The sequence below is a fragment of the Chelonia mydas genome, chromosome 2 (assembly GCF_015237465.2).
Source record: "Chelonia mydas isolate rCheMyd1 chromosome 2, rCheMyd1.pri.v2, whole genome shotgun sequence".
In the NCBI taxonomy this organism is placed as follows: domain Eukaryota; kingdom Metazoa; phylum Chordata; order Testudines; family Cheloniidae; genus Chelonia; species Chelonia mydas.
Genome location: NC_057850.1, coordinates 200370538 through 200397585, shown reverse-complemented (window position 1 = coordinate 200397585; position 27048 = coordinate 200370538). Strand labels below are relative to the sequence as shown.

Here is a 27048-nt window from a genome sequence, read left to right as displayed (position 1 = left end):
ATGCTGCCAAGCCTTCTGGCACCCGTAGTCTGTTGGTTTCAATGGGTCTTCTGGAATGAGTAAGCGCTCTTGGCGTGACTCGTGAGTAAGGGATTTCAGGATCGGGCCCATGATCAGACTTCTGGCTTGGAATGGAGGCTAGGGAGGGGAGAAGAAAGATGGAGTCTCCTGACAAGCTTGTCAAGACCTCCACCTTCCTTCCTCCCCCACCCATCCCCCACCCATTTACAAAAACCAAGAAGCAGTCCATAGGGCTCAGAGTATACCAAAAAATGTCAGAGCCCTGGCTAAACGTTCAATGGAGAATGGGTATAGTTATTAAATACTGCGAGCTGCTTGTCACAGATGAGTTCCTCTTGTAATAAAACACCAGGTATATCAGAGATTGAAGTAGAAACTGAAGGGAGACCTTGAAAAACTACCATTTTTCTTGGTGGGAAGGGGCGGGGGTTAACGGCTTGGCTCTAACTGTGACAATTAAAGTGACTCAGACCTGATTTTGTCTTTATTTGAAATATTGACAAACTTCCACCTTTAGCATTTTGTGCCGCTTTCCTTTGTGGCGAGAGCAGATAAATATGTGTGTGTGAGAGAGAGAGACAGCAAGCCAAAGAGAGACATTTAGGTCCAAGAGCTGGATTTAAAAGGATACTGTCTTTAAAGGTCAAGGGTTTGAAGGGTCAGTCTGCTTCTCTAAAAAAACAATTAATGGGATAGAAAATTTGTCCTTTCAGTGAACTCTTCTGGTTGCCCTAGCAAAGGCTGGACAATGCCAGAGTTTAAACTCTGCGATTTAATTTTCTAAGTGATTGTAACACTGATTATATCACACGAGAAGCATAGTAACACTCACATATCAAACACTATGCAGCTTTAAAAAGGGGGTGGGGTACAAATGAAAATTTACCTTAAATGATGATAATCTGCCATGTGATATTTTGCAGACCGGGGCTGATTCTCCAACAAGGCAGTATACATTTTTTTAGCAGACAGCCAAGATGCTGTGTCTTTACACATGACCACTTTTTTTTTTCCAGGAAAATCCTTTGCGTCTTCACAGACTTTTTCCAAGAGAATGCCTTTCAGAACGGCTGTTGAATTACAAAGAAGTATTTATTGTAGGAGGTGATTAATGATACTCAGTAAAATTGCTATTTTCAGCGCGTGGTTTCATGTAGTTTTACGAAGGGAAAATAGGTTTATAAGCATAGTCTTCAGTAATAAATTATTCTCAATTAAAATGTTTGATTTGGGCTTTTGATAATTTCTGCTCATTTGGTTTTAAAATAAATTGGGGGGAAATGTTCCACACAACAAACAAAACAAAGAGCTGTACGTTGCAGAGAGTGAGAGATACCAGCAGTTACCCCACCTTCAGATATATTCCGTTTCTTTTTTATTGAGGCAGCTAACATGGAAAACGTTTTAGGATTTAGTAAACAGCAGCATGGTAACGGAAACATACTTTTCAGGGTGGTTAGTTGTTCAATGTGAAGACAACCCTGTTTGCTAAATGTATTTACAACTGCCATAGCTTTGATGCTGAATATACTCTTCCAGTGACATGTTAAATTTTTCATTGAAATGGTATGCGTCCCTGGGACAGGCAGTGACGCTCACAATATTGTTGTGCCAATGTGCTTTCTTACTGAGTGAATTGTGATATATGTAAATAAAGGAACTAAATCTTGCTCGCCTTACTCACGTGAGAAGACGCGTCGACTCCAGTTTAGTACCTGGACATACTTTCATGAGTATGGCGAATAAAATGTGGCCCTTAATCTTTTTCTGGCAGAAAAACAGTGATAGAGTTTCCGCTTACAAGTTCTTCTGCTCAGCTAATAGGTTTCAATGTCAATGATACTCTAGACAAAGTGATATGAAAAGCCTTATAAATGGTATACATTTTATTGTAATAATTCCACCTTTGGTATATTTCTCAACATCCTTGACAATGAGAAGGTTAGTATGACTTTGAAACACCTGAATACTGTTTTCCAGAATCATTCTGAACACATTTACCAGATTAAACCTCTGGGTTGTACCAGATTTCATTTAATTATTAAGGCTTTCTGTTTACACCAAATACTTTTCAAAATAGATGCCTTTGAAATAAAGAAACTTTTGTCACCCATACAGTTCCCCTTAATTCTTCATAGTGAATTGACAAGTCACAATAAATACCAAGTGAACGAATAAATAAGGACTGGCCAGATATTTTTAAAGTGTATCATGGTTAGCTGTCTTAGTTCTATTAAAGTAAATTAGTTCATTTCAGTTCATTGACTGAGTGTGAAAGCTCTATTTCTCTGTGCATAGGGTGGGAATAGCCATATACATGTAGATGAATAGACAGACTGAACCTCTGGCAAGGTTGCTACAGGACACAGCTCATCTAGGCAATAAATAATACATATACTTGTTCAAGCAGGCTCTATGTTTTGTGAAGGCAGGCAACTAACAGCATCTCTTTAACTAAATTTGAAGGCAAACAACTGTATTGACAAGATTCATTAGAGTTAAAACAATGTGATAAGCTGTTATTTTTAAATAATTGTAGTTATATCAGCAAGGCATAACGTTTAGGAAACAGCATTACATGAACTTGTGTTTGAAGCCTTTAATTTTTTTTGTACAGAGTATTCTTTATTACCAGTATTGGCAATATATACATCACACCAAAATTCACAAATTGTACACAAACCGAAACAGTTAGACGTGCCAGATATGAAGACAGCAACAGCCTTTAATATTTTTAAATAAATGCAATAGGAGACATGGGGGAAACGATTATATCACAACTACCGCAGTGGCTACTCTTAAAAACAATTAAATAACTCTTGTTACATTAAACATTGCCTGTCAGACTGTAATGGGACAGTTTTCATAAAATCTCCATGACATAAAATTTGGTTTCTTCTGTCTGCATATACTGGAGAATCCACGAACATTGCACGAAACAACACAACTCAAGTCAATGTCTTACACAAGTGTCTCACGAGTTATTATTTTAACTGTATTTTATTTTTAAAGTGTTATGTACAAAAGAGTCCTTCTTGGGTACAGAATTCATCCATTACAGCATCCAGCACTCTGTCACACTGAAGGTACAGCATATTTTCATAAATACAAAAGAATGAAGGGAATTGAACCATTATCTCTGTACAATGTAGACAATTTGTCCAGGTTTTGGTTTCAACATGTACCCTGTACAGGGCACGTTTCTTCTGATTCTGTATACAGTTGTTTTGGTCCAAATGGTCAACAACAAAAATAGGCAACTGAAAAAACAAATATAAAAATAATTATAGGGCTGATGAGTTGGGTGTTGAACCATCGAGTTGATGGTGGTGGCCCTGTGTCTGTGCTTTGGCTTGCTGACTAGCAGTAGATGGGTTTGAGGAGCGCATCTTAGTGTTAGGCAGTTTGTGATCTTTCTTCCATTTCATCCTCCTGTTCTGAAACCAAATCTTGACCTGGCGCTCCGAGAGACAAAGTGTATGTGCTATCTCAATGCGTCGCCTCCTGGTCAGGTAACGGTTAAAGTGGAACTCCTTCTCCAGCTCTAAGACTTGTTGTCTGGTGTAGGCAGTTCGAGACCGCTTGGGTTCGCCTCCAGTGTAATTGGGATTGACTGAACACACAAAAAAAGCAATTGAACAGAATCATTATATAATAACTTGACACCAGGTTCAAATCAGAGACATAACTGCAAGACAATGTTTCACAGGCTATTGACAATAGGAAACAATTGAAGCGCAATAAAAAATGGTGATGGGCATTTGGGTGGAAGAAAAGCTTCAAAGGCACATGGCCCAGAGCCACTGGCAGGGCAATTAAATTTATGGGGGCTATAATTACTGCCCTAACGGTTTGGCGTCTCGTAAATCTCTCGATAAAGGACCCCGGATACAAAAGGTTTCTCACGTTTGCATTAGGAAACGCGCACACATAAAAACCCAACCCAACCTGCAGCACCTTCAGCGTCCTCCCCTCCTCCTCCTCGCCCTCCTCCCCGGCAGTCCCACTCACCAGTGCTCACATGGATCTTCTTCATCCAGGGGTACACCACGGGCTCTTTGCCTTTGAGGCCGGGCAGGCTCTTGTCAGGCAGGAGGGGGCACCCTGGGCTGGCCCCGGCCCCGGCGGCGGGGGCGGCTTCGCAGTGGCGCTGGGGCTGCAGGACGTGGCTTTGGAGCAGGGGCTGGGGCTGGACGCGGTGCCCCTTCGGTGGCGGGGGCGGAGAGGCCCCCGGGGGTGGCTGCTCCTGGCCCGGGCTGGCGCTGGCGCTGCTGTAGCTGTAGGGCGCCTCGGGGTAGCCGGGGGGCTGCGCGGGGTAGAGCGCCTCGGGAGGCGGCGGCGGCGGCGGCGGTGGCTGGTAGCCAGGGTCTCTGCTGGGCCGCTGGTAGTAGTCGGGGAGAGACTGGCCCGGGTGCGCCGGGTGCTGGGGCAGGTGCGGCGGCTGGGGGTGGTGGTGGTGGTAGGCGCTGCTGGCGCTGCTGTGCTGCGAATACTCCTCGCAGGGCGGGAATTTGGGCTCGATGTAGTTGGAGTTTATCAAAAACGAACTCATGGTCATTAATTTGTTGAAGTGCAAAAATACTAATTTTTCTCGCGTTGTCGTTTTTCTGGGCTCGCCGAGGCCCCGCCCCCTTCCCCCCCCACCTCCCCCGCCCTTCCTCCCTCCCTCCCTCCCCCCCCCTCCTCCGCTCGCCGCTGTCAAGTGCCGGCTGCCAAAGTTTGGGCCTCCCCCCCCCGCCCCAACCCGAGCGCAGAAAACACACACACACACACACACACCACCACCACCTGACCGGCAGGGCCAATTGCTGCGCTGTTTGCGGACCCCGGATCAGGAAATGGAAAGATGGTGAGTGCCGGGGGAGCCCAGGGCGGCAGCCGCAGCAGCAGCCCAAAGCGGCTCCTACCCACTTGGGGAGAGAGGTCCCAGCAGTGGTGAAAACTTGCGCAGCCAGAAAGGGGAGCGAAACCCGAGGCGCATCCCAGTATCCATGGCACCAACCACCTCCCCTAAACCCGCCGTTCGACCAGATGCCTCTCACACGGGTGGCCTCGGACTCTTAAAACAGGAGAACAAGATTTTGCTCAGAGCCACGCGAGTTTGAGCTTTGCTACACTGTGATTGCTGCTTATTGTGGCCAATTATTTCCCCCTCTTCCCTGTGGAACGGAGAGAGAGACCTAAATTCGGCGTTACCAGTCGCAAATTCATCCTGGGCACAAACATTGTCTTTCCTCTAGCATTTTTTTTGGGGGGGGGAGAAGAAGAAGGAGAGGGGAGGAAAGATGGGGGGAGGATCAGAAATCAACGAGAAACTAAAATGTAGTATGCAGGAAAAGAAATTGACATCGCACAATACATTAAATACAATAACAATAGTTTACAACTCTCGGTTTCAAAATCACTTGATTTAGGATTGGGCATACATTATATATCAAGGTGGAAATGAGACTGCTAGATCCTGTGAAATAGAGGCCAACTAATTGCAAATCAGTATTTGTTTCTCTATGATCTGTCCCCAGAGCTTTTAAACGTTGTTATTGTATGATAATTTAGTTATTTGAGAATTTTTTATCCCTTTGTAGATTGAGAGCTGTGATAACATATAACTAGATTCGGAAGTTGATATAAAAGGGGAGAAAGGGCCAAATAGATTAGTTAGTGGTGCAATGTGCCATTAACGAGAAAGAAAGAAAGAAAGAAAGAAAGAAAGAAAGAAAGAAAGAAAGAAAGAAAGAAATTCCAATAAAATGAAAGGACTAACTGGGAATGGGAATATTTCTTTCCGAGTGAGAGCATTTCCCAAACTACAAATTTACGATTCGGGTTTTTGTTTGTTTTGGGTTTGGTTTGGTTTGATTTGGGTTGAGGTTTTTAATATAGGAGAATTCACTGACATCTTTCACAAAGTAGCCTACAATACTGAAATTAGAATGCAGAAAAAACTCTATGACTTCTAAATTGCTAAAAATTAGTCTGCTAACAATATTTGCAGCTCAGGAAGGAAAAGAGGCAACCGCCTGACCGTAGGTAATTGAAATTTGATAGTTAAACTAATTAGACTATTATTTTAAAATAATAAATTACTTATTAATTAATTACTATAACTAAATTAATTCCATCTGCTATTGTGTGTTTGGAGTTAATACTGAACTTTTTAGAATTTATTTTATATTTTTTTTGGTTGGTTGGTTTATAGAAAATCGAATACAAATACTTCCCAGCCTCTTCAGGAGCATTGTTCCTGAATGGATAGTCTCACCTTCGAGAATAGGAAAATGCATCTAACTGAATATATAAAGCTAAAATTTTGGTACAATTTAGATCTTTTTCCTCATAGTAGCTATCATGGCTTAAATTCAGATTGTTGTCTTTTGCAGTTTTATAGATAACAGTATATAAATATAAAATTATAATTTAATATATGTTAGGTCTAACTAGATACTTACACATGTATACTGCATTAATTTATATTATACACATATAAATACACATATATTGCAGATCATCTGGTGTATGTTTGAACATTTCCAACATACTGTGATACTTACATAAACAATTACTTATTTTTTGCTAATATCTAATGTCTAATTTGCAGAGTTAAAGCACATTTACTTACTCATTTCCTACTGAACGTCTGTGCAACTTTTTAAGTGATGTGAAAGATACCTTTCTCTATTTACTTTGTATGTAGAAGAAAATATGGTTACACAACCCCCATACGCATCTAACATCCACAACTATTCATCACAACAAATTGTAGTATACACAGGAAGGACTAGATTGTTTGGAGACTATTTTTCTGCAAAATCCAAATATCTATTAAAACAATAAAGCTAACCCGTACAGTGTGGCAAGAAGATGAGATTGTTAGAGACCAACAGTACGTTGTTTTCGGCGCACAGCTGTACATTCATACACAGATACAAATATACGTAGGCGCGCATAATTGCTTTAAACTTGGTTACCCTAAATATTATCCTCCTAATATAAGGGAGCTCCTTAATTATCATGTCCAGAATACTGCAGTAACTACCGTACTTCAAAACCTCAAGTAAAATACAAAGAAAGCTGGTACCTTATTTTGTATGCTGAGTGTTGTATTCGGAGAGCTTCCCAGGTTCTAATTAATAATATTTACCGTGATTACACTTCAAAGGATACTTGTTCAACTGTACTTCTTTCTACTGTGTAGCTGTGTTTCTCAGTGAAACAGAAAATAATACAATTTTGCACGCGATTGTAAATCTACAAGGTGACCTCAGCTGCTCAGATGAAGCCTGTTTTTCCTGTGGTTCCAGCAGCCTGTGAAGATGTGCTTATGCAGGATCTCCAAAGGCCTGTTCCTTGTCTTTGTGGTTTTGTTATCATAAACAAGAACCCAGCCAAGACCACCAAGTGTTATCTTACACACGGCCATTTCGACATTTTACTGCAAGATTTATGGATGTAATAAACAATCTCAGAACCATCCTCGGATATTTCCCGTTACCCAACTTGTAGCACCATCCCAGCTTTAAAAACAAACAAACAAACAAACAAACCAAAAACAAAACAAAAAACCTTTATTTTTAATTTAAAAAATCAGACCATATTTCACACGCTTAAACAATTAACATATGACCAGAAGTTTACCAGCTTAATCTTGCGATAGACGCGATTGGGAATTCACTGAAACGAAGTTGATAGTGCGATATCTAATCTTCATGCACCAACAAGCTCCAATCTCATGCCTACCCAAACAGTCTAACAGAGTTCTCGTGAAACATACAAGCCCATCTGCTGACTTCCATGCGCGCGGATAAAAATAGTTTTACAACCAAAGACTTAAAAAATAATAATTCAAGTACACTTTTTAACGTGTCCATGCACCAGAGAGGGTGGACAGAGAGAAAGACTCTCGAGCAGCCTGGCTTGAATCTGATTTGAACCATTTTGAATATATTTAGCCCCAGCTTTCCCTCTTGAATGCAACCCTGTCCCAAGTTTCAAAGTGACCGAAAAGTGACACCGTGTGCATTTTGTTTCTTATTAATCTTACACATTGACAGTCTTTGTTAAACAACAAGGCGTGCCCTTCACCAGCCGACATTTTCATATTTGTTAGACGCGGTGACCTGAAGTTCACCTCGGCCTTGGACTTAGTTTTTCTAAAAGGTCTATAACAGTGTCTTTTAGATAGCAGGGTGCTTTGCCCAGGTCACTACTTCTAAGGGAAAATTAAAAAAAAAAAAATAGCGGGAAAATGTAAACGTTATGGAATGTATCAACTGTATCTCTCCTTTCTTCTTTGGGAATCATAAAGCCCGCAAGACAGCTACTCAGTTTAACATTTGTTAGCTATGAAACTAACATGCTAAACGGTTGCTTTAAATAGTCAAGATTGGGGCAATGGTTGAATTTTTGCCCCCAAGTTCATTATTTTATAAAGCGATTACTTCACTGGCACTGTATATGTTCTAACAACTGGATGTTTGGAGTGATTTGCTTGCTCTATACCGGCATGGTTAAATAAACACACACAAAATGTGATGTGTGTTAGAATTTTAAATGAATGGTCTTTTGACCAGACATTCTACACCAGAGACCAGTGTGTGCTGCATTCAAAGAATGAACGTACAAAGGCAAGGAATCGTTCATCTCAAATTAATAACTGCTCTGTTTCCCTTTTTAAAAAGGAATCATTTAAACAATAATTGAGATAAGTCAATATTTATTGAAGTTGCAGTTGAACTCTAAAAATATTCTCGTTGATATTTTTATTTTCAACTATGTTGAATACACGGATTTGCATCAAAATAATTGTTTTGGTAAGTAAGAAACTAGATTTCAGTTCCTTTATTTTGTGTAATTTAGTTATAGTAACAGCTTTTCGGTCAGGGAGTATCAAAGACTTGTTATTATTGGAAACAATCTGCCCACCACTTGTTAACAATATATATAAATGGTTATATATTTCAGGTTACTACCAAGACTTTCCTTTTTTCAACAAACAAATGATCTAACAGTACAAGGTAATATATAATATCTCAAGTGGGGGAAACGTTCTTTTTAACCCAAAATATGCAATCTGATTATCTTATTACAAGTTGGCAACATCAGTATTTGATGAGCAATGTATACACGGTGTGTAATGATATTTATATATTTCCACACTGCTGTCATATACAAGCGGTGTAGGCATAATCTCCAATAATATCTCTCAATGATTTGAAATCAAACAGCTCACAATTTATTTACAACAACTCCTGCTTTCTGCAATGATCCACCAGTATCACTGACAAATAATGCATTTGTATCCAGATAACTAGGAATATCGTACAAACTATGCCTGTTTGTTCCTAATTCAGCTAAACATGGATATAGATGAGGTACTTTTTCCCAATTGACTTCCTCATTATAACCTCTCCCCCATTCCCCAGACCTTTTACATCTGAATATTTTGGATAAACTTTCCCTCTTAAACAAAGCACTGCTTCAATATCATTTCGACCTGGATTTATGTGCTACACTGTATATTTGGTTTATAATTACCTTCCCAATTTCTTTTTGTAATACTGTGTGTTGCTTTTTATTGACATGCTTAACTTCAGAGCTAAATCTTCAACACTGTCACAGTCTTAAAGACAAGAAAAATTCTCAACAACTTGGAAAGTGCTCTTTACCCAAAGAAATTCAGCTTAAAAATACTGATACTTGTTTAACTATCAATTTCTGTCTGAGAGTAATTCCAGAAAGCTTTGATAGCCCTGGAAATTATGGAACTGTATAGCGCCGTCAGGTTTTTTTTGCAGAATAATCTCTGTTAGTATCACAAATCGCCCCATAATTCTGAATTTTAGATTTTCACCCTCGGACTAAAAATATAACCTACCATACGTCCTGCTTAAGTACAGTTTAGTGCTTACTACAGAAATTATAGTAAAAAGAAGACGCTGCTAGGATCGCCACACATGTTAATAGATGGATTACATATCTTATCTTCCTGACATTTTGAAAAGTGAAAAGTCTTTGCATTAAACCTCTTAAGGAAATTATTATATTAAGGAGTGTGAAACATTTTGTTACTTGACCACGATATTTAAGAATACAGCTAGGAACGCGTTTTGGTGTTTCAGAGTAACATGCATGTTTACCTGGTCCATCTGAGCCGGAGATATTCAGACTCAAATGTGGCTGACAATTCAAGATGAAATACAACATGTATTACTCCTGAAAAGAGGAATTTTCTATCCTTTCCTTGGTAATTGAGGTCATTCAACCACTAGAGTTCACCTGGAGTCCATACTGTGATACACGCTTAACTCAAAGCTATTTTATCTTTTGTGCTGATAGTCAAGATCTCGACTATAACATTGACATCAAACTCTGTCTGGGCGAATGACTAAGAGTGGTGCAAAACGTAAACTTTTGACCCTCAACTTTTTGACCTGCAGTTGTAACGCCCTAACCACAAAGATATACAAAAGCTATGCAGCTTCTTTTAGGAGCAAGGGACTTGGACTGTTTGTTTCAATGGTTCTGCTGTTTTCCCCCCTGCTTTTTAAGTGTGGGGTTTTTTTTTTGTGGTGTTGTTGTTGTTGTTGGGGTTTTTGTTGTTGTTTGTTTGTTTTGAGAAAACTGGATTTTTTAAAAAAATCTCTCACCATTGTAAAGTGCTGTTAAATCAGTTTGCAAACTCTTTCGCCAGCGTTGGAGGGACTAGATTAACTGAAAGACGCTATATGGTTACAATTGCAGGTGAAAGTCTGGTAAGTTCTGGACATGGAGTCGAAAAGAATGTACTATATAGCACTGGGGGAAAGATGTAGCTGTATGTTGATAAGCACTTAGTCATTTCGCCTTTATTTAAAAATAAAGAAACTCTAATTGTTTGTGAAGCCTTGTCTAGGCAAACGAGTTGACTGTGAACTTGGTCTAAAGCGAGCTCTGCTGGTGATTCCTAGGGTGTGCAGATTTATCTTTTCTGCATTTACTTAACCTGGCAGTGAACTGCAAGGGCTGCCATTTGTTATCCAGAGACAGACTTCACCTCAAGCAAGGACTGTTTCACAAAATTGCAATAATTACCCAATAACCTTCATAACAAATATTATTATTGAAAAGACATTTTTTTGGATATAGGACAGATTCCTTATGTGCACTATAAAAGGAAACCTTTGCAAATCTTGCACATTCTGCATGTCATATGTGGTATGGTGTACATATGCAGCTATATATACATACGACTAAGATGGTTCATGAGTGTTTGTTTTCCTCCGAAATATTAGTGAGGATGCTTTCATTTATAAAGGAGAATACTTTCAAATATAAGCAGGCTACTGTAGGAGTCATAGCTTTGTACTGTTCATAAAAACTCTAACACTGAATTGTGTCTATCTGAAGCTTAAAAGAGAGAAAAAGATAAGGGGAAAAGAGATTTCTTAGCTTGGTCAGAAGGTTTATTTAATTATGTATTTAATTTATTATATATGTATTAGCTGTGAGGGGAAAATACATTCCTTCAGGACGTACGATTGGAAATCGAAAATTATGATCAGCCCATATGAATCTGTTATAGTCAATTTCCCATAGAGCAGACAGAAAACATTTGTGTTCTCGCCCTTCTACAGACACACCCTTACTAAATGTAAGGAAATGGGAGAATAGTAATTTCGCTGTGTTTAATAATTACTACTTGTGCAAGGCTCAGACAAATCTACCAACCTAAAATTATTTGACTTTCACAAGACATGTTATACTTATAGTTTAGTGAAAGTTAAGACTTATAAATTACTAGGTATATGCACAAACGGGTTGCCTAAACTTTAATTAGCCTTATGCTTGGACACGACACACTACACTCACGTATTTCTTTCAAATGAGTTAGTAAATTATATTTTAATACCAAGTAGACCGCCACTTACGATGATTTCTGTAAAACAAACTCAGGTGCACTGAGTCCAAAAATACCATAGAAAAATAATATGCACAGAAAAGAACTAAATCTTGATTCCAAATGATCATTCTCTATAAAGGAACCAGCCCCTTCCCCTCTGAAGATAGGTTCTGGGAAAGGTTTTAGAGTTTTGCGTTTTGAAGGTATTGAGTTTTCCGTTCCAGTCTGGATTATAAAATCTTAATGCAATTCTGTTTTAAGAGGATTCAAGCTGTCATAACATTGAGAGGGTGATTCAAGACTAGAAATACTTTAAAGTTGTAGTAATTTTTCAATCAACTTTATTTTGTGTCTCAAGAGTGTGCCTGGTAGTTCCTTGCACAATGTGCGTGTTTATATATCTGTAAATATTGGGATATTTTCACAATACCCAAACACATCCACACTGTATCTTATATATAGCATGCTTGAGAAGCTAAAATTCAAAGAAGTTCATGTTGGTAGCAAATTATTTTACTTCCTTCACTGATAATTCACAAGCTCAGATGACATTAAGGTCCCTTAAAATAGAATTTAAGTACATTTGCCTTGAACTTTGTGCCAATTCTCACAATGCAGCTAAGAAACTAAGATATTCAAACTATTATCTTTAGTTTTAATCTATGAAATAGCAGAAATAAGGGCTTTTTATTCAGAAAACAACCAATATATGAAAGAAGTCAAAACTTTGAAACTAGCGTAAGTTTGATTTTTTTCCCATTAAACACTGCCTGGGTATTATGACATACAATTACATGTATTACTATGAAATATAACTTTGCTGTGTTCCTAATACTGAATCTGTTATATTCGTGTAACATGAAACTGCCAGCTGTTTGTTATGGGAATTATTCTAGTTTGTACTTTGGCTATAAAGTGCAATAAAGAATGCACTTTTAAAGTCTACCTTTTTTCTATTTTATTATAGCAATGATATGCAAATAACTTTATTTAGTGTTCATAGAAAGATACTAAAACACAAAAGTATCTCAATCTTTTTAATCTTATGTTGGGAATTAACTCAAAATATTAAAAGTTTGTAAACCTACCATATCTTTTGGAGTAGCTCGAGGAGTTAACCTTGACTATATGATAGTGTTTTATCAATGTATATGCTTGGTTATTTGAAAAAATTTTAAAAAGGGTAGAAAGAATTTTCTATTACATTCTTAGACCTTGCAGAGGTATTATGTTATAAAGGTGCAAATAATAATCTTCATAATTCTCCTGAACTCTAACACCTTTCTGCCATTTTGATAATAGTTTCAGCTAGCGTATATTACGAAAATTAACAATACTCAAAGAGAAAGGAATCTAACAAAATAAAGCCAGAAATCATCTAGTGACAAACAACTCAGTTCTTCTTTAATCTCGAATTTATGGCGTGTCAGGAAAAACAATATCATTGCACTGCAGTTTTAAAGAACTCTGTTGAGTCTGGTGTACTCGAAAATGACCAAACCTTAGTTATGAGATAGATAGATAGATAGATAGATAGATGTCAAAATTTGTATTTAAATCCTGTGGGCCTAATCCTTCAAACCTTTACTCAACTGAGTAGTCACCACCCCAATAGTCCTAATAGGTTCAGTGAGACTACTCACCTAAGCAATGATCTTATGAGCAAGGATTTTCAGGATCTGGCTCTAGTTCTACAAAGAAGGAGAGAGACAGAGAGAAAGTGAAAGTTCCTTTCGCCCTTTCATTCAGCCCTGAAAATTCAAAGACTAAAGTTAAATCCGGCCATAAAGTTTACTGCTGAGTAATCACACTCTGGTGAGAATAGTCTACTTAAATAAAAAGAATGTTGAAGTAAACACGCAGCTGGGGCCTACCTCACAATTGCCAGCCAGTAATATTTGTAGCTATATAGAGACGGGGTCATTTACAATTGTCTATAACCTGGTCTGTATTTCATAATTTGCAGCATTGTGACTTGCAGTAGCTTGTATTAACATTACAAGTTACAGTCAATGTGTTCCCTTAGAAAAAAACAGGGGAAATGTATACTGTCTCTGGGAAAAGGTATAACAAAGTTATAAGGGGTTGTGAGTGCCCGCACATACCATGTATACACATATGGATACACAGTCATACAGATATAGCTAACTATACAACACAGAGCAGTAAAGAGGAATCCTAAACACGAAAATTCAATCTATGCCATTTTAATGCTTGCTATGGTGTGCAAAATATTTTCCAATCCAAATATTACTACCACATCGGCACGCCTACAGGTTATCATGCCTCTATAAGGCACTTCCCAAACAATATCAATCCATGTAATTCCCTTTTTAAAAAATCGCTGCAGTATCTACTCTTTGCTAAACAAAACCTTTCTAAACTGGAAAGTCTATGGAGCAAAGGAAGTAATTATCTTTTGCAGTAGTCAAAGTAATTAAAGTTAGGCCTCAGAATCCATCTCTGCCAAAGACGCTTGTTGTGGTTTACTTTGATTTGATTGTTAAAATATCGAGCTAGCTGCTGAACGTTAGAATCAGAGAGGGGAAAACTTTTCAACGCAACCTGTATCCTTACTAGATTATTCTGCATTTTTGTATTCAATGTGACAGTCCTGAAAGGATCGAGCCAGAGAGAGTCCAGTTCGCCACTGTACAAATAAACTTTAAGGAACTTGTGCATAAAACTTACCTTGACTTGTAAGGAGCCATTTTTCATAGAATACTGAGAACTTGTGATTTGGATACTTCTGTACCTAAAACTGACAATTTGAATGACCAGGAGGCACACGTAGCCTGCAAAAGAGTCAAATGAAGTCCAGCGTCAGCGAGATTATATGTTATGTGGTATATAATGTTGGATGTCAACTCCCCAAAACCATAAAACTTACTTTAATGGCACCACGTGACTTTTTATAGCCAGTGAGCCTATCTGTCTGTGCTATGGATGATTTTACGATCTAATTCATAGACAAAACCCTATTCATTTGGCACCCAAATGTCATATAGCCGGAACTGGGGCTTATAAAGTTTACTGTTTTATAACTTTTAAGGGAAGGCATCAGTGTAACCAGTCAGTAAATGTGCAAATCTCTAGTTGCTCTTAGAAGCTCAGAAGAGTTAACCATTCAAGCTCTGATGGGGTAAGTAACATTACATTTATAGAAAACTAATTGTAGCGAAAAAACAAATATCGTTAAAGGGTGAAAAGCGGGAAGGTGGCTATAGGGTGTTGCTTATAGACGCAAAGATCTCTGATGTGGCTGTCCTGCAAATATACTTAATTAAACCTCACGAATAGTTATATAGCAAGGTAAACACGCTCTGGGGTTGGGAGGGTATTTTAACAAAGCACATGTTTTTCAACAATCACCAACCAGCTACCAGTTTATTCACCCACAGAGAGTGTTGATTGTGGTTCTGCAATGCAGCTTTCCACCTAACGAGAAACCATTAAGGAGGAACTTATGGTCAAACTTTCAATTAAAAGGATTGGTGTCGGATAATTGCACTTGTATCATTTGCAAAATGTAGCATAAGGTCCTATCCAGGTAAAATATTACAAAAATCTGCACTATTTAAGAAAAAAAAGCACCAGATCAGGAAGTACAGCTTCAAAATCAGATCACGAAAACTTACAATAGAAAGTTTATTTATTTATTTTTGTCTGTTTGTTTCCAGTCAGTTTTTTTAAAAAACAAATACAAAAAAAAGCAAAAAAAAAAAAAAAAAAAAAAAAGAAAGCTGATCACAGTTTGCTCAAACAGCCAGACTTTGACTATATTTGTAACTTTGTTCACAAAAAACATACATTACTGATGCTGCGCTTAATAAGAGCCACTTCTAGGAGTTCGTGCAAAGAGTCATACAAAGGCACAGCAAGGACATACTGCTTGGAATCACAGTTTTCGTCACAGATTCACTATTCACTACACGTAGGACAAGTTCAGTTGTATTTCATCATTTCACCTCTACAACAGAATTAATTACACAAGAATTATATAGGTAGTTTGAATAAAAATATTTTAACAGCTTGGAGCTATACAGTTATTAACACTTAAACACACATGCACAGTTAAGCAAATTGAGTGCAACACATAACATTTGTACTAAAGGAGGGGAATTCTCTCTCTTTTTTACAGTTACTTCAAGTAACACAGCTCGCTTCATATAAATAAGTTAAAACATCTAAATTTTCAAGACAAAGCCATTCAAGACAAAGAAATGTATGGGAAGCAGATCTACTTATACACGCGATATAATGGTAAGAAACAGGCTCATGATTAAAAGATGAATTAGGGCGACAAGAACAAGGTTTCTTCACAGAAGTAACACAAGGAAGTTTTAGAAAGTCAACTTAGTACTGACATTATGCGCAGGGTCAACTAATACTGCTCAGTACTTTTTAATTGATCAATTTCTTAAGGACGAAAAGCCCCTCCTGCAGCTGCCATGCTCATGCTTTTCAGCTTATTATCCTTTTTCCATTTCATTCTCCTGTTTTGGAACCAGATCTTTATTTGTCTCTCTGAGAGGCAAAGAGCATGTGCTATTTCAATCCTTCTTCTGCGGGTCAGGTATCTATTGAAGTGAAATTCTTTTTCCAGCTCCAGGGTCTGATATCGGGTATAAGCAGTCCGAGCCCTTTTTCCTTCTGGTCCCCCTATGTTGTCTGTAACAGAAAAGTGAATGATTTAGTCTCTCCCAGCGACCTGCTCCTGTATTTTATAAAGCAGCCCAGAGCATCAGTAGTACCGTTATTCTTGGTCCTGTTTTTGTTTTTGATAAATGCTCAACAAGTACCACCTTTTCTGTAGACATTTTTAGAAGAGTAAACCAACAGAAATCCTGAGCTAAGCTGATGAATGCATTGTGGATCTGAGGCTAGGTGGGATTTCAGAGTTAGGCGAGCAAAGCAAGGACATTCAGATCTGTCACAAGATTTAGTTTTAGAATGCTTTGTAACTAACAATATCATTCCTGTTTCATAATGAGAAGGGGCATGGCAGGTTTTTTTGTTTGTTGTTTTTAATTATAGAGCAGAAGGCAACCACATATCCTTCCCATACCCCCCGGTCCTCACCCTTAGTTCTTTTTTTTTTTTTTTTCCTGACTTCCTACCAGTGAAAACTCCCATTCTATTTTGCTAAACTCTTTATAAATATATATTAGCTACGCTGTTCTACTGGACAGTCCTCATAATAAATTACACACCGTGACAAGCACTATTCACATTTTCCCACTTCAGATATAGCTCTGCTCCCCGAGTTGTGTAGACTTTATTGAGTTAGGGTTGCTACATTTACATTTTTAATGCCTACGAAACTGTCGTTCCCCACCGTGCAAGCACAGGGATCTGATCAGGCTACACACTCGCATCCACCCAGCCACCACGCATTTTACATTAAAGCCTCTTTAAAGAAAAGCAGGGTATGCTTTACCATGACTTATGTGCAGTTTTCGCATCCAGGGGTAGATCTGGGGCTGTGAAGGCTGAGCTGTGCTTTGGTCATTCTGGGCACTTGCCTGGTCGCTGCTTGCTGGGGTGTCATCCTCAGTGCCAGACGACGTGCCAACCCCCTCTCTGCTTATGTGAGTGCTGCTGCTGGAATTGGACGAAGTGCTGGTAGAGTTAGCTATGGAGTTTTTCACCCCGTGATGACTCTCGCTGACAGGCGAAGTGGCCACGGCGGTACAGGGCAGAGGGTCAGGTGGAGGCGAATGTGAAGACGTTGCAGGTTGGTTATACCTGGGCTCTGTCGATGCAGAGGTGGTAGTGGCTGGGTAATTGCGAGATCTTTCATTGGCACCAAAGTGGTTGGAAGCTGAGCGCCCAACGCTGAGATCCATGCCATTGTAGCCGTACCCGTACCTGCTGGAATGCATGCTCGCTGAATCCCTGTATTGCTCGCTCACGGAACTATGATCTCCATAATTATGTAACTGGTAGTCCGGGCCATTTGGATAGCGACCGCAAAATGAGTTTACAAAATAAGAGCTCATTTGTTTTTTGATATGTGTGCTTGATTTGTGGCTCTTGGTCGTTTTGTGCGTCTATAGCACCCTTGCACAATTTATGATGAATTATGGAAATGACTGGGACATGTACTTGGTTCCCTCCTACGTAGGCACCCAAATATGGGGTACGACTTCAAATCACGTGCTTTTGTTGTCCAGTCGTAAATCCTGCCTGATGACCTCTAGAGGTAAACTCGTGCACTAATGGGGGAGCTGGGTGGATGCTGGAGGGTTGGCGCGCGCGCCCAAGGCGCGCTCCCGCTTCCAGCTCCTGATTGTCAGTCGGACTCTTGCGCCACCCTCTGGAGACTAGTTAGATCTTCACGCTTCCAGCCAGGGTCTGCAGGGCTGGGGTCGACTCGAGGTTACAGCCCATTATAGCAAAATTATTGCATTTCTCTCACAGTTCCATTAGTATGTACCAATTGTAACGGGCTATCGGCTGCAGACCACAAAACCAGGAATAATGCAGGAGTTTGAGGAAAACATTTGCTTTTATTTTCAATAGCTTTCTTTTATTCTTTAATTCCTTCCTCTTCTGTTCTGCTATAGATTTTTAAATACAGAAACAACTTCGACCTCTTTTTAGGGTGATGCATATTTAAACCTATTGAAAAATATAAATCCTCACATACTGGCAACAATTACAGTCCTGTGTTGCAGTCGCTTAAGAAAAGCTGTACTGACGATTTTAAATGGCAGGTACCTATTAAAAATAAATATTGTATAGTAGTTTTCCAAGTGGAGTCAAATTCTATATAGTTTTATGGTCGGCGGCTTTTTTTTCAGATAAATACAATGTTGGGGCGGTCATTTGACATTAATATTTTCGCGATTTGGGACTATTCAGACCGGTAACCCAAATAGCTTTTCCTTCCGAATAAAGGGGTCTTTGTGCGTACTGTACACATATTCACACATACGTATACGTATCTATTAGTAAATATTTTTCACTGCAAGTATTTTAGTCAGTGAAAGAGAACTCTACTTGGAATAATTTTAGAAGCTAGTTTCTATTATCTATTTAGTCTTCTGTGCTAGGAATTTCGAAAGTAAATAGAGATAGAAAAAAGAGGCACGATTTAACATGACAGACCATTGATTTTTAATTTTTTGAAACTCCCACAATCTTGCTGCTTGATTAAAACCCTCTCGTTGCTCAGTGAAAACCTTCTTTACTATCAGTGCCACATCAGGAGCCGCAGAAATCTGCCCGCCTCAAAACCTTTTATTTCCCCGTTGTAAAGTTTAACTCATAGTTTTTTCTTTAATACCAGCGCAGATTTTGTTCAATTTAGAGGAATCAGCTCTGGGCATTTTAAAATCTCCCTGCGATTCGTCCTCGATTTTAATGGAAGTTAATAGTCAGGATTTGAAATCGATTTTTTTTTAAAATGCCGTTACCTTCTCTGTGTTAATTAAATCTCGTATACACGTGTAAAACATTTTTTTCTAGAGACCCTAAAATCCCAAACACAGTAGAACAAGACGCCTGGGTTAGTAAAGACATCAAATCAGGATTTTCTAAATCAGGCGTCATTCCACAATATGAACGTTTCCAATTACAAAAATCTACTCACTTATCTGTTGCCTACAGCCATACGGTCGTATCAGAGACATTCATACAGACATCGATGCTCACTTTAAAACATTTATAATTATAATCTGGGTTTTTTTCTGAATTACTTTAAGCAAGGTTATCTAGGCTTTGAAAAGGTGACCGTATACACTACATAGCTCTAAATCAAATACTTCTATTTTAAAATAAATTCACAGTTGATTGCAAATGTATATATTTTAATCAAGCCTTTGGGAGTCAACAGACTGTGAAAAACCTATAGGATTTTAGTAGCAGAAGGAACACAAGAAAAAAAAAAACGCTAAAAAGGAAAAGGCCTGGTAACTTTTATTCAGGAGTATTCTACTCCCCTGACTTTTCCTCTGTTTCTTCGCTGCTGGGCTGTGTGGAATGTAGGAGTTTGTTTTCCTTTTTCCATTTCATTCGCCTGTTTTGAAACCATATTTTAATTTGTCGTTCAGTAAGGCAGAGAGCGTTTGCAATCTCAATCCGTCGTCTTCTGGTTAAATATCTGTTAAAATGAAATTCCTTTTCTAACTCTAGAGTTTGGTATCTGGTGTAAGTTTGCCTCCCCCGTCTCCCATGTGTTCCATACACTGTACCTGTAAAAGTAAAGACAAAATTATGGCATTGAACAAGGCCCAATGATCTCAAGTTAAGAAATAGTGGTCAGTTGCATTGCGCCTCCTCTTGCAGAGACAATCACATCAGGGGTGTGTGTCTACTCTGATTTTCAGAAGTTTTCCTGATTAAACATTTCTAAATGAACAAGAGCATCATTATCATATTTGAAGGTATAATTCTGATATACAGATATTTATTGGGACAAGCATTTACCCAATGAACGAGAAATATTTAAAACGTTTATATATACATATGTGTGAGAGATATACAAATATGTGTGCGTATGTATACAACTATCATATAATTTTAATATAACTATAGCTATATAATATAACTATAACTATAGCAGAACTGTAATTAAGTATGGTCATAGTTAAAGCTCATAGAAGCAACTAAAGTTCCTAGAACAGCCCCTGGCATTCGCTCCTGAATATGGTGCACTCAAATGCAAAAGGGCTCTTCAAAATAAAAAATGTCTTTAAAAGTGAAACTTTTCAAATAAATATAAATCATAATCCCATCTTTCGAGAGATAATTAGGGGGAAGGTGAAGGAAGATTTTATTTTTTTTGAAATAGTTGAAGTAAACAAGGCAATGTGCTTATTCAAAACAAGTGCCATTTGCTCCCATCCCAAACTGTCCTGTTGTGTAAACTTCACTTCACGTGAGACAAAATTCGAGGTGATTTGTAAATGTGCACAGATTGTCCGAAAACGTGCTTTCAATAACCAATATTTGTATACTAATGGGCTTGGGAGGGTCCTACAAATAAATGGGGGTAGGCAGTACAGGGGGCATGTTCCTTACATCAGTCTTTGACACTGAAGGAGCGAAGAAGACATTTCTTCGGGGAGGGATGGTTATTAGGAATTTGTGAATGCCTATTTTTCAGTTATTACTAAGGAACTGCACCAAGTCAGCCAAGTTTGGAGCAGATTTTTCCTAAACTGCTTTAAGGCTGCCAATATGCCAGGGTTGGAATAACCTGGAAAGGTTTCGTGTTACACATTACCTCGCAGGAGTCATTGCTCTCCGACAGTTTGGACGCCCTTTCTGAAAGTCTTTCTCAAAGAAACTTTTTTCTCACTCTCTCTCTTTATTGCATTCAAATGACTTACCAGCGCAGGAGTTCATCCGCTGCATCCAGGGATAAACAGGGCTCGTGTACTTCCGGTCGCTGCCTTCCTCATTTAAAATTTTGCTTTGCACACTGTCGGATTTGTATGGTTGATCAGGAGAAAAGTGCAGATAGTCACCGTGTCCCCTCTGCTTGCCACTGCCGGAGGGAGAGGCGCTACTTATGTCCTTCTCAGAATAAAAACACGAGGCTCCATACTCATAGGATGCCCGATTGCAAGCAATGACCGTGTTGGACTGTTGGTAAAAACAAGGTGAGGTGTAGGTCTTGTCCTGCAGGCTTGTTGCCCCATAAGAAGCTGGGAAATGCCTCAGAGCATCATAGCCAGCTGGATAAAGGGGGATTTGCCCGAGGAAAGAGTCCTGGCCATTAGGCAGGCTCCCAGGGAAAGTGGGATTCACAAAATAGGAACTCATTTGCTCTCCCCTCTCCAGGACTGTGATTTGTTGTGTATTAGTACATCTGGCTATAACTATTAGTAGTCATCGAACTGGTTTGTTTCTGGATGGCCGAGCGCCAAAAGCGACAGCAGCAAATAGCACCAGCTGACGGCTCGGCGGCCAATGGGAGCGCAACGTGGAGCCCGCTCCCCTGGGACCCGCAGCGACCGAGCCAGCAAAGTTACAGACAACCCCGAGCTCGCACACCCGACAGATGGATGGCAACACGCACACACACACACCACCTTTAACGTGGCTAAGGGAACGTGGGAGGTGGGACATGTTAGGGGGGGAGGGGAATGGGTAGGGAGTGGTACTGTAAAAAACAAACAAACTGCAAAGCCTAAAAGAGTGCGGCAAGCGGCGGCCGCGAGCGCCCCAGGGGCAGTGCCCTGTGGCAGCTGGTGAAAAAGGGGCAGCTCTCCAAAGTTAGGATCTTCACTCTGGAAGATATGCAAATCATCACGCGGCGAACTCCCCTCCCCCTCGCTCCCCACCCCGGGGGGTTGGACTACCCCCGTCCTTTCTATATTCCTATGGGAAAGGTAGAGGATGATTGATGTTAGAACTGAAAACTTTGGAGCAATTAAAATCCGTGGAAGGGGAATGAATCAGCGATGGCATCTGAGCTGGCCGACTTTGTAAACAAATATCTGTTTTCTTAACACAGTGCAAAGAAAATGATTTTATTAAACTAAATATACTGAAAGCCCCCAAATAATATTTCCCTCCCGAGCTTGAGCACCAAGCATCTTCGCCCCAGTTCAGAATCCAGCCTTTGTGTTCGGATTGAGCCATATTCTCCGTTGTTTATTGAAGGGCATCTCGTGCATTTATTGAGGGGAATCTTCAGATAATGAAAGTGGAGATTATGGATCGGACAGGAAATGGTGGCCTCCTAGGTTTATTTATTTATTTAGATGCGTGTTTCAAAAGGAGTCACTGGCAGAGGTTGGAACAGGTTTCCAGAGCTCCCAGACAAGATGTAGTCAGATAAAGTTACCCGTGTTTGTTTTCTTTACATCCGAAAAGGGTATTTTGCTGTATCTGAAACGACGATTTTAACATTGTAGCGGTAGAATTATTCCTAATGAAAATAGCCATGCTAACGTGTATGCAGAGGCAAACCGGTTTCGCTGTTGTTTCTAATCATTTAATTACCCACTGATGTTTTAACAAACATCTTAACGTGTACTGTTCAACTTGGCGGACATATAAGTCTTGGCCCAGGGCAGAAGCAGTAGCAGTGCTGGTGAAATGCACAGAAAGGCTTTTAATTCAGCCGACTCCAGCAGTTCCTAAAAATAACAAGGAGATTATTCATTCCAAGCCGTGTTTACTCATAATACGTGACTATGACAACAGACTGAACAGCCGATTTTTAAACGTGCTGGAGTTTGTACTAACTCTGTTTCCTATAGCACCTAAACTAGCTTTGGAAACGTGAGTTCTGTTGTTGTTGGAAGGTTCCGTGTCTCATTTCCGGAGGATGATTACGGTACCTATAAAACAGTAGTGAGTTAAAACATCTCTCCACAATAGTTGGTATTGTTAACGTTCTCAGCTGGACTTTCACACTGCGATGTTGATTACCTTCCATTTTTATTTTTTCCCCCATTCTCTTCTCCGACTTTAATCTATATACACATCTGCTAGACTAAAACTATATTCATCGAGGGAACAGCTGAACATTATGTGTAGCTACTCAGAAGAATCCCTACCCTGAAGAATTTGTACTATGTGTGTGTGGGGGGGGGGGGGGAGAACAGGAGGACTTGTGGCACCGTAGAGACTAACAAATTTATTTGAGCATAAGCTTTCCTGAGCTACAGCTCACTTCATCGGATGTGCTGGGGGAAATTGTGAATACAAATGAGGTTTTTAAATATGGGAAATTTTTCAGCAGAGGCTAGACCGGAAACGTGCCATGAAAATTAAGACTCGGTGAATACAAAAATCCAACGCCCGTACTTCTTTTAAAAAGTTGTGGTCAGAGGTCTTTTCTTTGAAGACGCACTGGATTCATTGCGAAAAATGAGAGGGTTATAAATATTTAAGTTTTATTATGTCGGTCTCAGATTGATATTATCTTTTTTTAAAGGGATGGGAGGAAAATGATTTGCCCAGGGATCTTAATCGGCGGCTCTTGTTCTAGCCAAAGTCAAAATCTCTAATGTCTCAGCATAACAAATGAAAACATTTCCCAGTTGCTTCCGCCGCACTACACCGCAAAATAAATGAAAATACACATTTGTTATGGTTAGGGTATGTTGCAGTAACAGCGAAACAATTTGCATGGCAATCGTGGTTTCAGTTACCTTCAAAACCAAAAATAAAAAAACCCTGCCACCATAAAGCTTTTACCGTGAGCGTTCCCAGCCAGATAGGTTGAATAGCAGCTTTATATGAACATTTATCTTCGAAAAGTGAATATGGAAAAGCTCACCACTGCACTTCTGCAACTGCGACAAAGTAAGCAGTCCTGCACCTCCCATTAATTTCTTAATTATGGAAAAATGTCAGCACACAGTTGAAAAAAATGGGATTCGCGCTTGAACAAGACGCTGGTTGTTTTTTCTTTCTTTCTTTCTTTCAGTCAACAGACTCCATCACTCGAACAACGCTAGAGTACAGGTGCAGGGCAGTTACCCTCTTGAGCTTAACCCACCCCCCTTTACATACTATCTAAATCCACTCACAAATCCTTCTCATGTGCAGAGGCGCAATAGAAAACAACCTTTAACTAATAGCCTATAGTCCAAACAGTTCTTGCAATCCAAACCATTGTTTAGATTGAACTCGTAATAGTAACCTCACTGGGCAGCCGCAATCTTATCCCATCAAACCAAGTCACACTGGGACATTTTACATTCTACACACATCAAAGTTTTTTAAAAAAACAAAAAACCCCCGCTCCCCCGGCGTAGAAATAGCCCTTGCGTGTTGGAGTTTGAATGGTTTCCCTAAGTAGGCCGAATTTTTAGGATTTCTCCAAGAGGATTGCAGACAATTAGCCTTTTACTTGCTGCTGCCTTTGGATCGCCTTGTTTCCACCACACAGTGGCAGCACTGAGAGTCTCTCGCTCCGCCATAAATAATCCGACACTCACTGCAGTTGCAGTCAAGCAGATACTGCAATGCAATGCAAATGTAATTCTTTATCAGCCCGGAGAACACAAACAACACCGATGTTAACATCTAAAGCACTCACAGCTCATTCTTAATTACTGTAATGAATATCAAGATATTGCAGGAGCAGAACCCTGAACCAATGCCGCGGTTTCCAGAACACAAATATAGGAAGCAACGCCAGCTCGGTGAAAGACACTTTATGATGCCAATACCTGACTAAATAGTCCGGGTCCAGAGCTGTTTCCTCTCCCCCAACACACACACCCCGTGTTCCATTTTTTCAAAATCATAACTAAATTGACAGAGTACCTCTTATTTTCTTCAATTGACATCGAAAAAGCTTCATTTCAGGATCTGATGTAGGATTGATTGCTTAAAATCGAGCCTTAGATACCATTCATCCATAAACTACGTATTTAGAAAAATGTCTGTAATATTGTTCAAGCTCCGATCAACACATGACGTGACACGGTTAAACTGTATACAATGATTCATTTGATAAAGCAACCTATACACATATTTCCTCTATTCTGCTGTTACAGAAATATCCTTTCTCTCGCCTGGAAATTTTATGGAATGAGAAGATATTATGCCGATTGGTCTCTTTCTGAAATTGTAAGTGTATTTTTTTAAAAAAATTCTAAGTTGCAATTAACACAAATGCATTTGCTAATGCTGGGAAACAAAATGAATACATTTTCTTGGGCAAAGAAACTCGATATGATTTTATAAATCTGAATTACAAAATAATAATAATAATAATACAAATCTGAATGTGATAGCAAATCTTTTTAAAAATACCTTTATTAAAATTACACCTCAGCCTTGCTAATAACAAACGCTTGAATTTTTGCATGCACTGGTTAAATATAAATAAGCTAAATATTCGATTGGTAATCCTTCAGTTGGTATCAATTCATGTCTATAAATATATATATATATTGGTCCCATATAAGTATATATGGGTATTAAAATAATGTTACCCTGCTTATGGTAGTGTTACATACGTTTCTCACCTTTAGGTTCTGGCTCGCAGGAGCCCCTGCTACTTTGACAGCTGTCGCTTTGGCTGCACAGGAGACGAATCGCCCTCCTTTTGGTGCCAGAAGAAGCAGGAAATTAGCCAGGTTGCAAGTTGAAAATCTGCCACTCCAGTGCTTTGAATCCAATATGCCACACCTTCCAGCGGAGGAATTGGAAATTGCCATCCAGGATCTGTGTTCTAGGCGGCTGCTTATGCTGAACCTCCATACACTTTGTTCACTATTGCCTTACAAAGAACAAATGAAATGGGGGATTGAAAGCCAGAGAGATCCGAAGCAGGACAGAGCTGAGCAAAAGAATGCAGCTCTATTCTCGCAAGGGAAATTATAAAAAAGTTCATGTTCACGGTTACCATCCACATGACCGACAGCGACCAATGGAAAAACCGAGCAACTCATAAAGTTGTATTGCAAAGTTGTAAATTTTCATAAACAACAACGGATTTATGGCCTTTTCCTCATCACTAAGAAGAGGCAGGTCTTAGAGAGGCGCCATCTTACCAGAGAGGCAGCCCTGGAGTTTTAAAAGACCTAGAGTTTGTTCTAATTTTATTAAAATTGCAATTAGTGCATTTACCAGCAACTGAACACAGCAGAGCTAGGGAACTACTCTGCAGATGAAAGTATCATTATAGGTATATTTTTTCTTGCCCTCTAAAGAGAATTTCATGAATGATCTTTTTAAATTCCATATTAAAATACGGTATCTGCTTTACCAGTTGTAATAATGGGCAGGGAGAATATTTTTAAGTATAGGCGGTTCGGTTCGGTTATTTGTTTTGATTTTACATTTTTTCTATTGCCCTAATAGACTGACACGCAGACACACACCTGTCTTCAACATTTTGAACTTTTGCACTGCAGTTTGCGTCTATAATCAAATATTATTCTGCTAACGCGGATTTCCGCCTGCGTATAGTTAGGTTTCATGTCTACTGTGATTTTAAGATTTCACTGAAGCACATAGGAGCTTCTTGTTTAAGGAATGATCTCTGCTTAATTTATCAACTCAGGTGAAAAATCTAGATAGAGAAATTGACTGATTCCTAACAATTCATCGCCTATGAATTTTTGGTTTTGATTGCGGATAAAAATGATATATTTGATCTCATTTCTTTATTTGGCCGTGTAAATTTTATGCTTCTTTTGAACTGTTCCCTAATAAAGAAACACAAT

At 39.3% G+C, this 27048-nt stretch overlaps 4 protein-coding genes across 9 annotated transcripts in view; all 4 read right to left on the bottom strand.

Moving 5' to 3' along the window:
• Nucleotides 1-25983, bottom strand: part of HOXA3 (homeobox A3) — a 43769-nt gene extending 17786 nt beyond the window's left edge. The window contains exons 1-3 of one of the 4 annotated variants that reach the window (XM_027826264.3): nucleotides 25846-25983; nucleotides 14591-14694; nucleotides 908-1091 (exon numbers count right to left, since the gene is read on the bottom strand). The gene's annotated coding sequence lies outside the window, so the exon portion shown is untranslated. Of the gene's footprint in view, nucleotides 1-907; nucleotides 1092-7099; nucleotides 8921-13542; nucleotides 13574-14590; nucleotides 14695-25845 lie in introns of those variants that run through there. The other 3 variants (XM_043541018.1, XM_043541019.1, XM_043541017.1) reach the window with 3 other exon arrangements.
• On the bottom strand, nucleotides 2606-4664 carry HOXA4 (homeobox A4). The gene is made up of 2 exons (XM_027826280.3): nucleotides 4033-4664; nucleotides 2606-3634 (listed from the first exon to the last, which is right to left on the bottom strand). Exons 1-2 carry the CDS (start codon nucleotides 4577-4579, stop codon nucleotides 3306-3308), a joined length of 876 nt encoding a protein of 291 aa, XP_027682081.1. The 5' UTR covers nucleotides 4580-4664; the 3' UTR covers nucleotides 2606-3305.
• Nucleotides 15534-19426, bottom strand: HOXA5 (homeobox A5). Its single transcript, XM_007053649.4, has 2 exons — nucleotides 17340-19426; nucleotides 15534-16570 (listed from the first exon to the last, which is right to left on the bottom strand). Exons 1-2 carry the CDS (start codon nucleotides 17899-17901, stop codon nucleotides 16320-16322), a joined length of 813 nt encoding a protein of 270 aa, XP_007053711.1. The 5' UTR covers nucleotides 17902-19426; the 3' UTR covers nucleotides 15534-16319.
• Nucleotides 19759-25983, bottom strand: HOXA6 (homeobox A6). 3 transcript variants are annotated; one of them, XM_043541020.1, is made up of 3 exons: nucleotides 25846-25983; nucleotides 21238-22995; nucleotides 19759-20097 (listed from the first exon to the last, which is right to left on the bottom strand). In XM_043541020.1, the coding sequence occupies exons 2-3, from the start codon at nucleotides 21671-21673 to the stop codon at nucleotides 19838-19840; spliced, it is 696 nt and encodes a 231-aa protein (XP_043396955.1). In that variant the 5' UTR covers nucleotides 21674-22995; nucleotides 25846-25983; the 3' UTR covers nucleotides 19759-19837. The 3 variants fall into 3 exon arrangements, with proteins under 3 accessions (XP_043396955.1, XP_043396956.1, XP_007053712.1); XM_043541021.1 differs by having other exon boundaries at nucleotides 25837-25929; XM_007053650.4 differs by lacking the exon at nucleotides 25846-25983 and adding an exon at nucleotides 25139-25432.
• Nucleotides 25984-27048: the final 1065 nt, after the last annotated feature.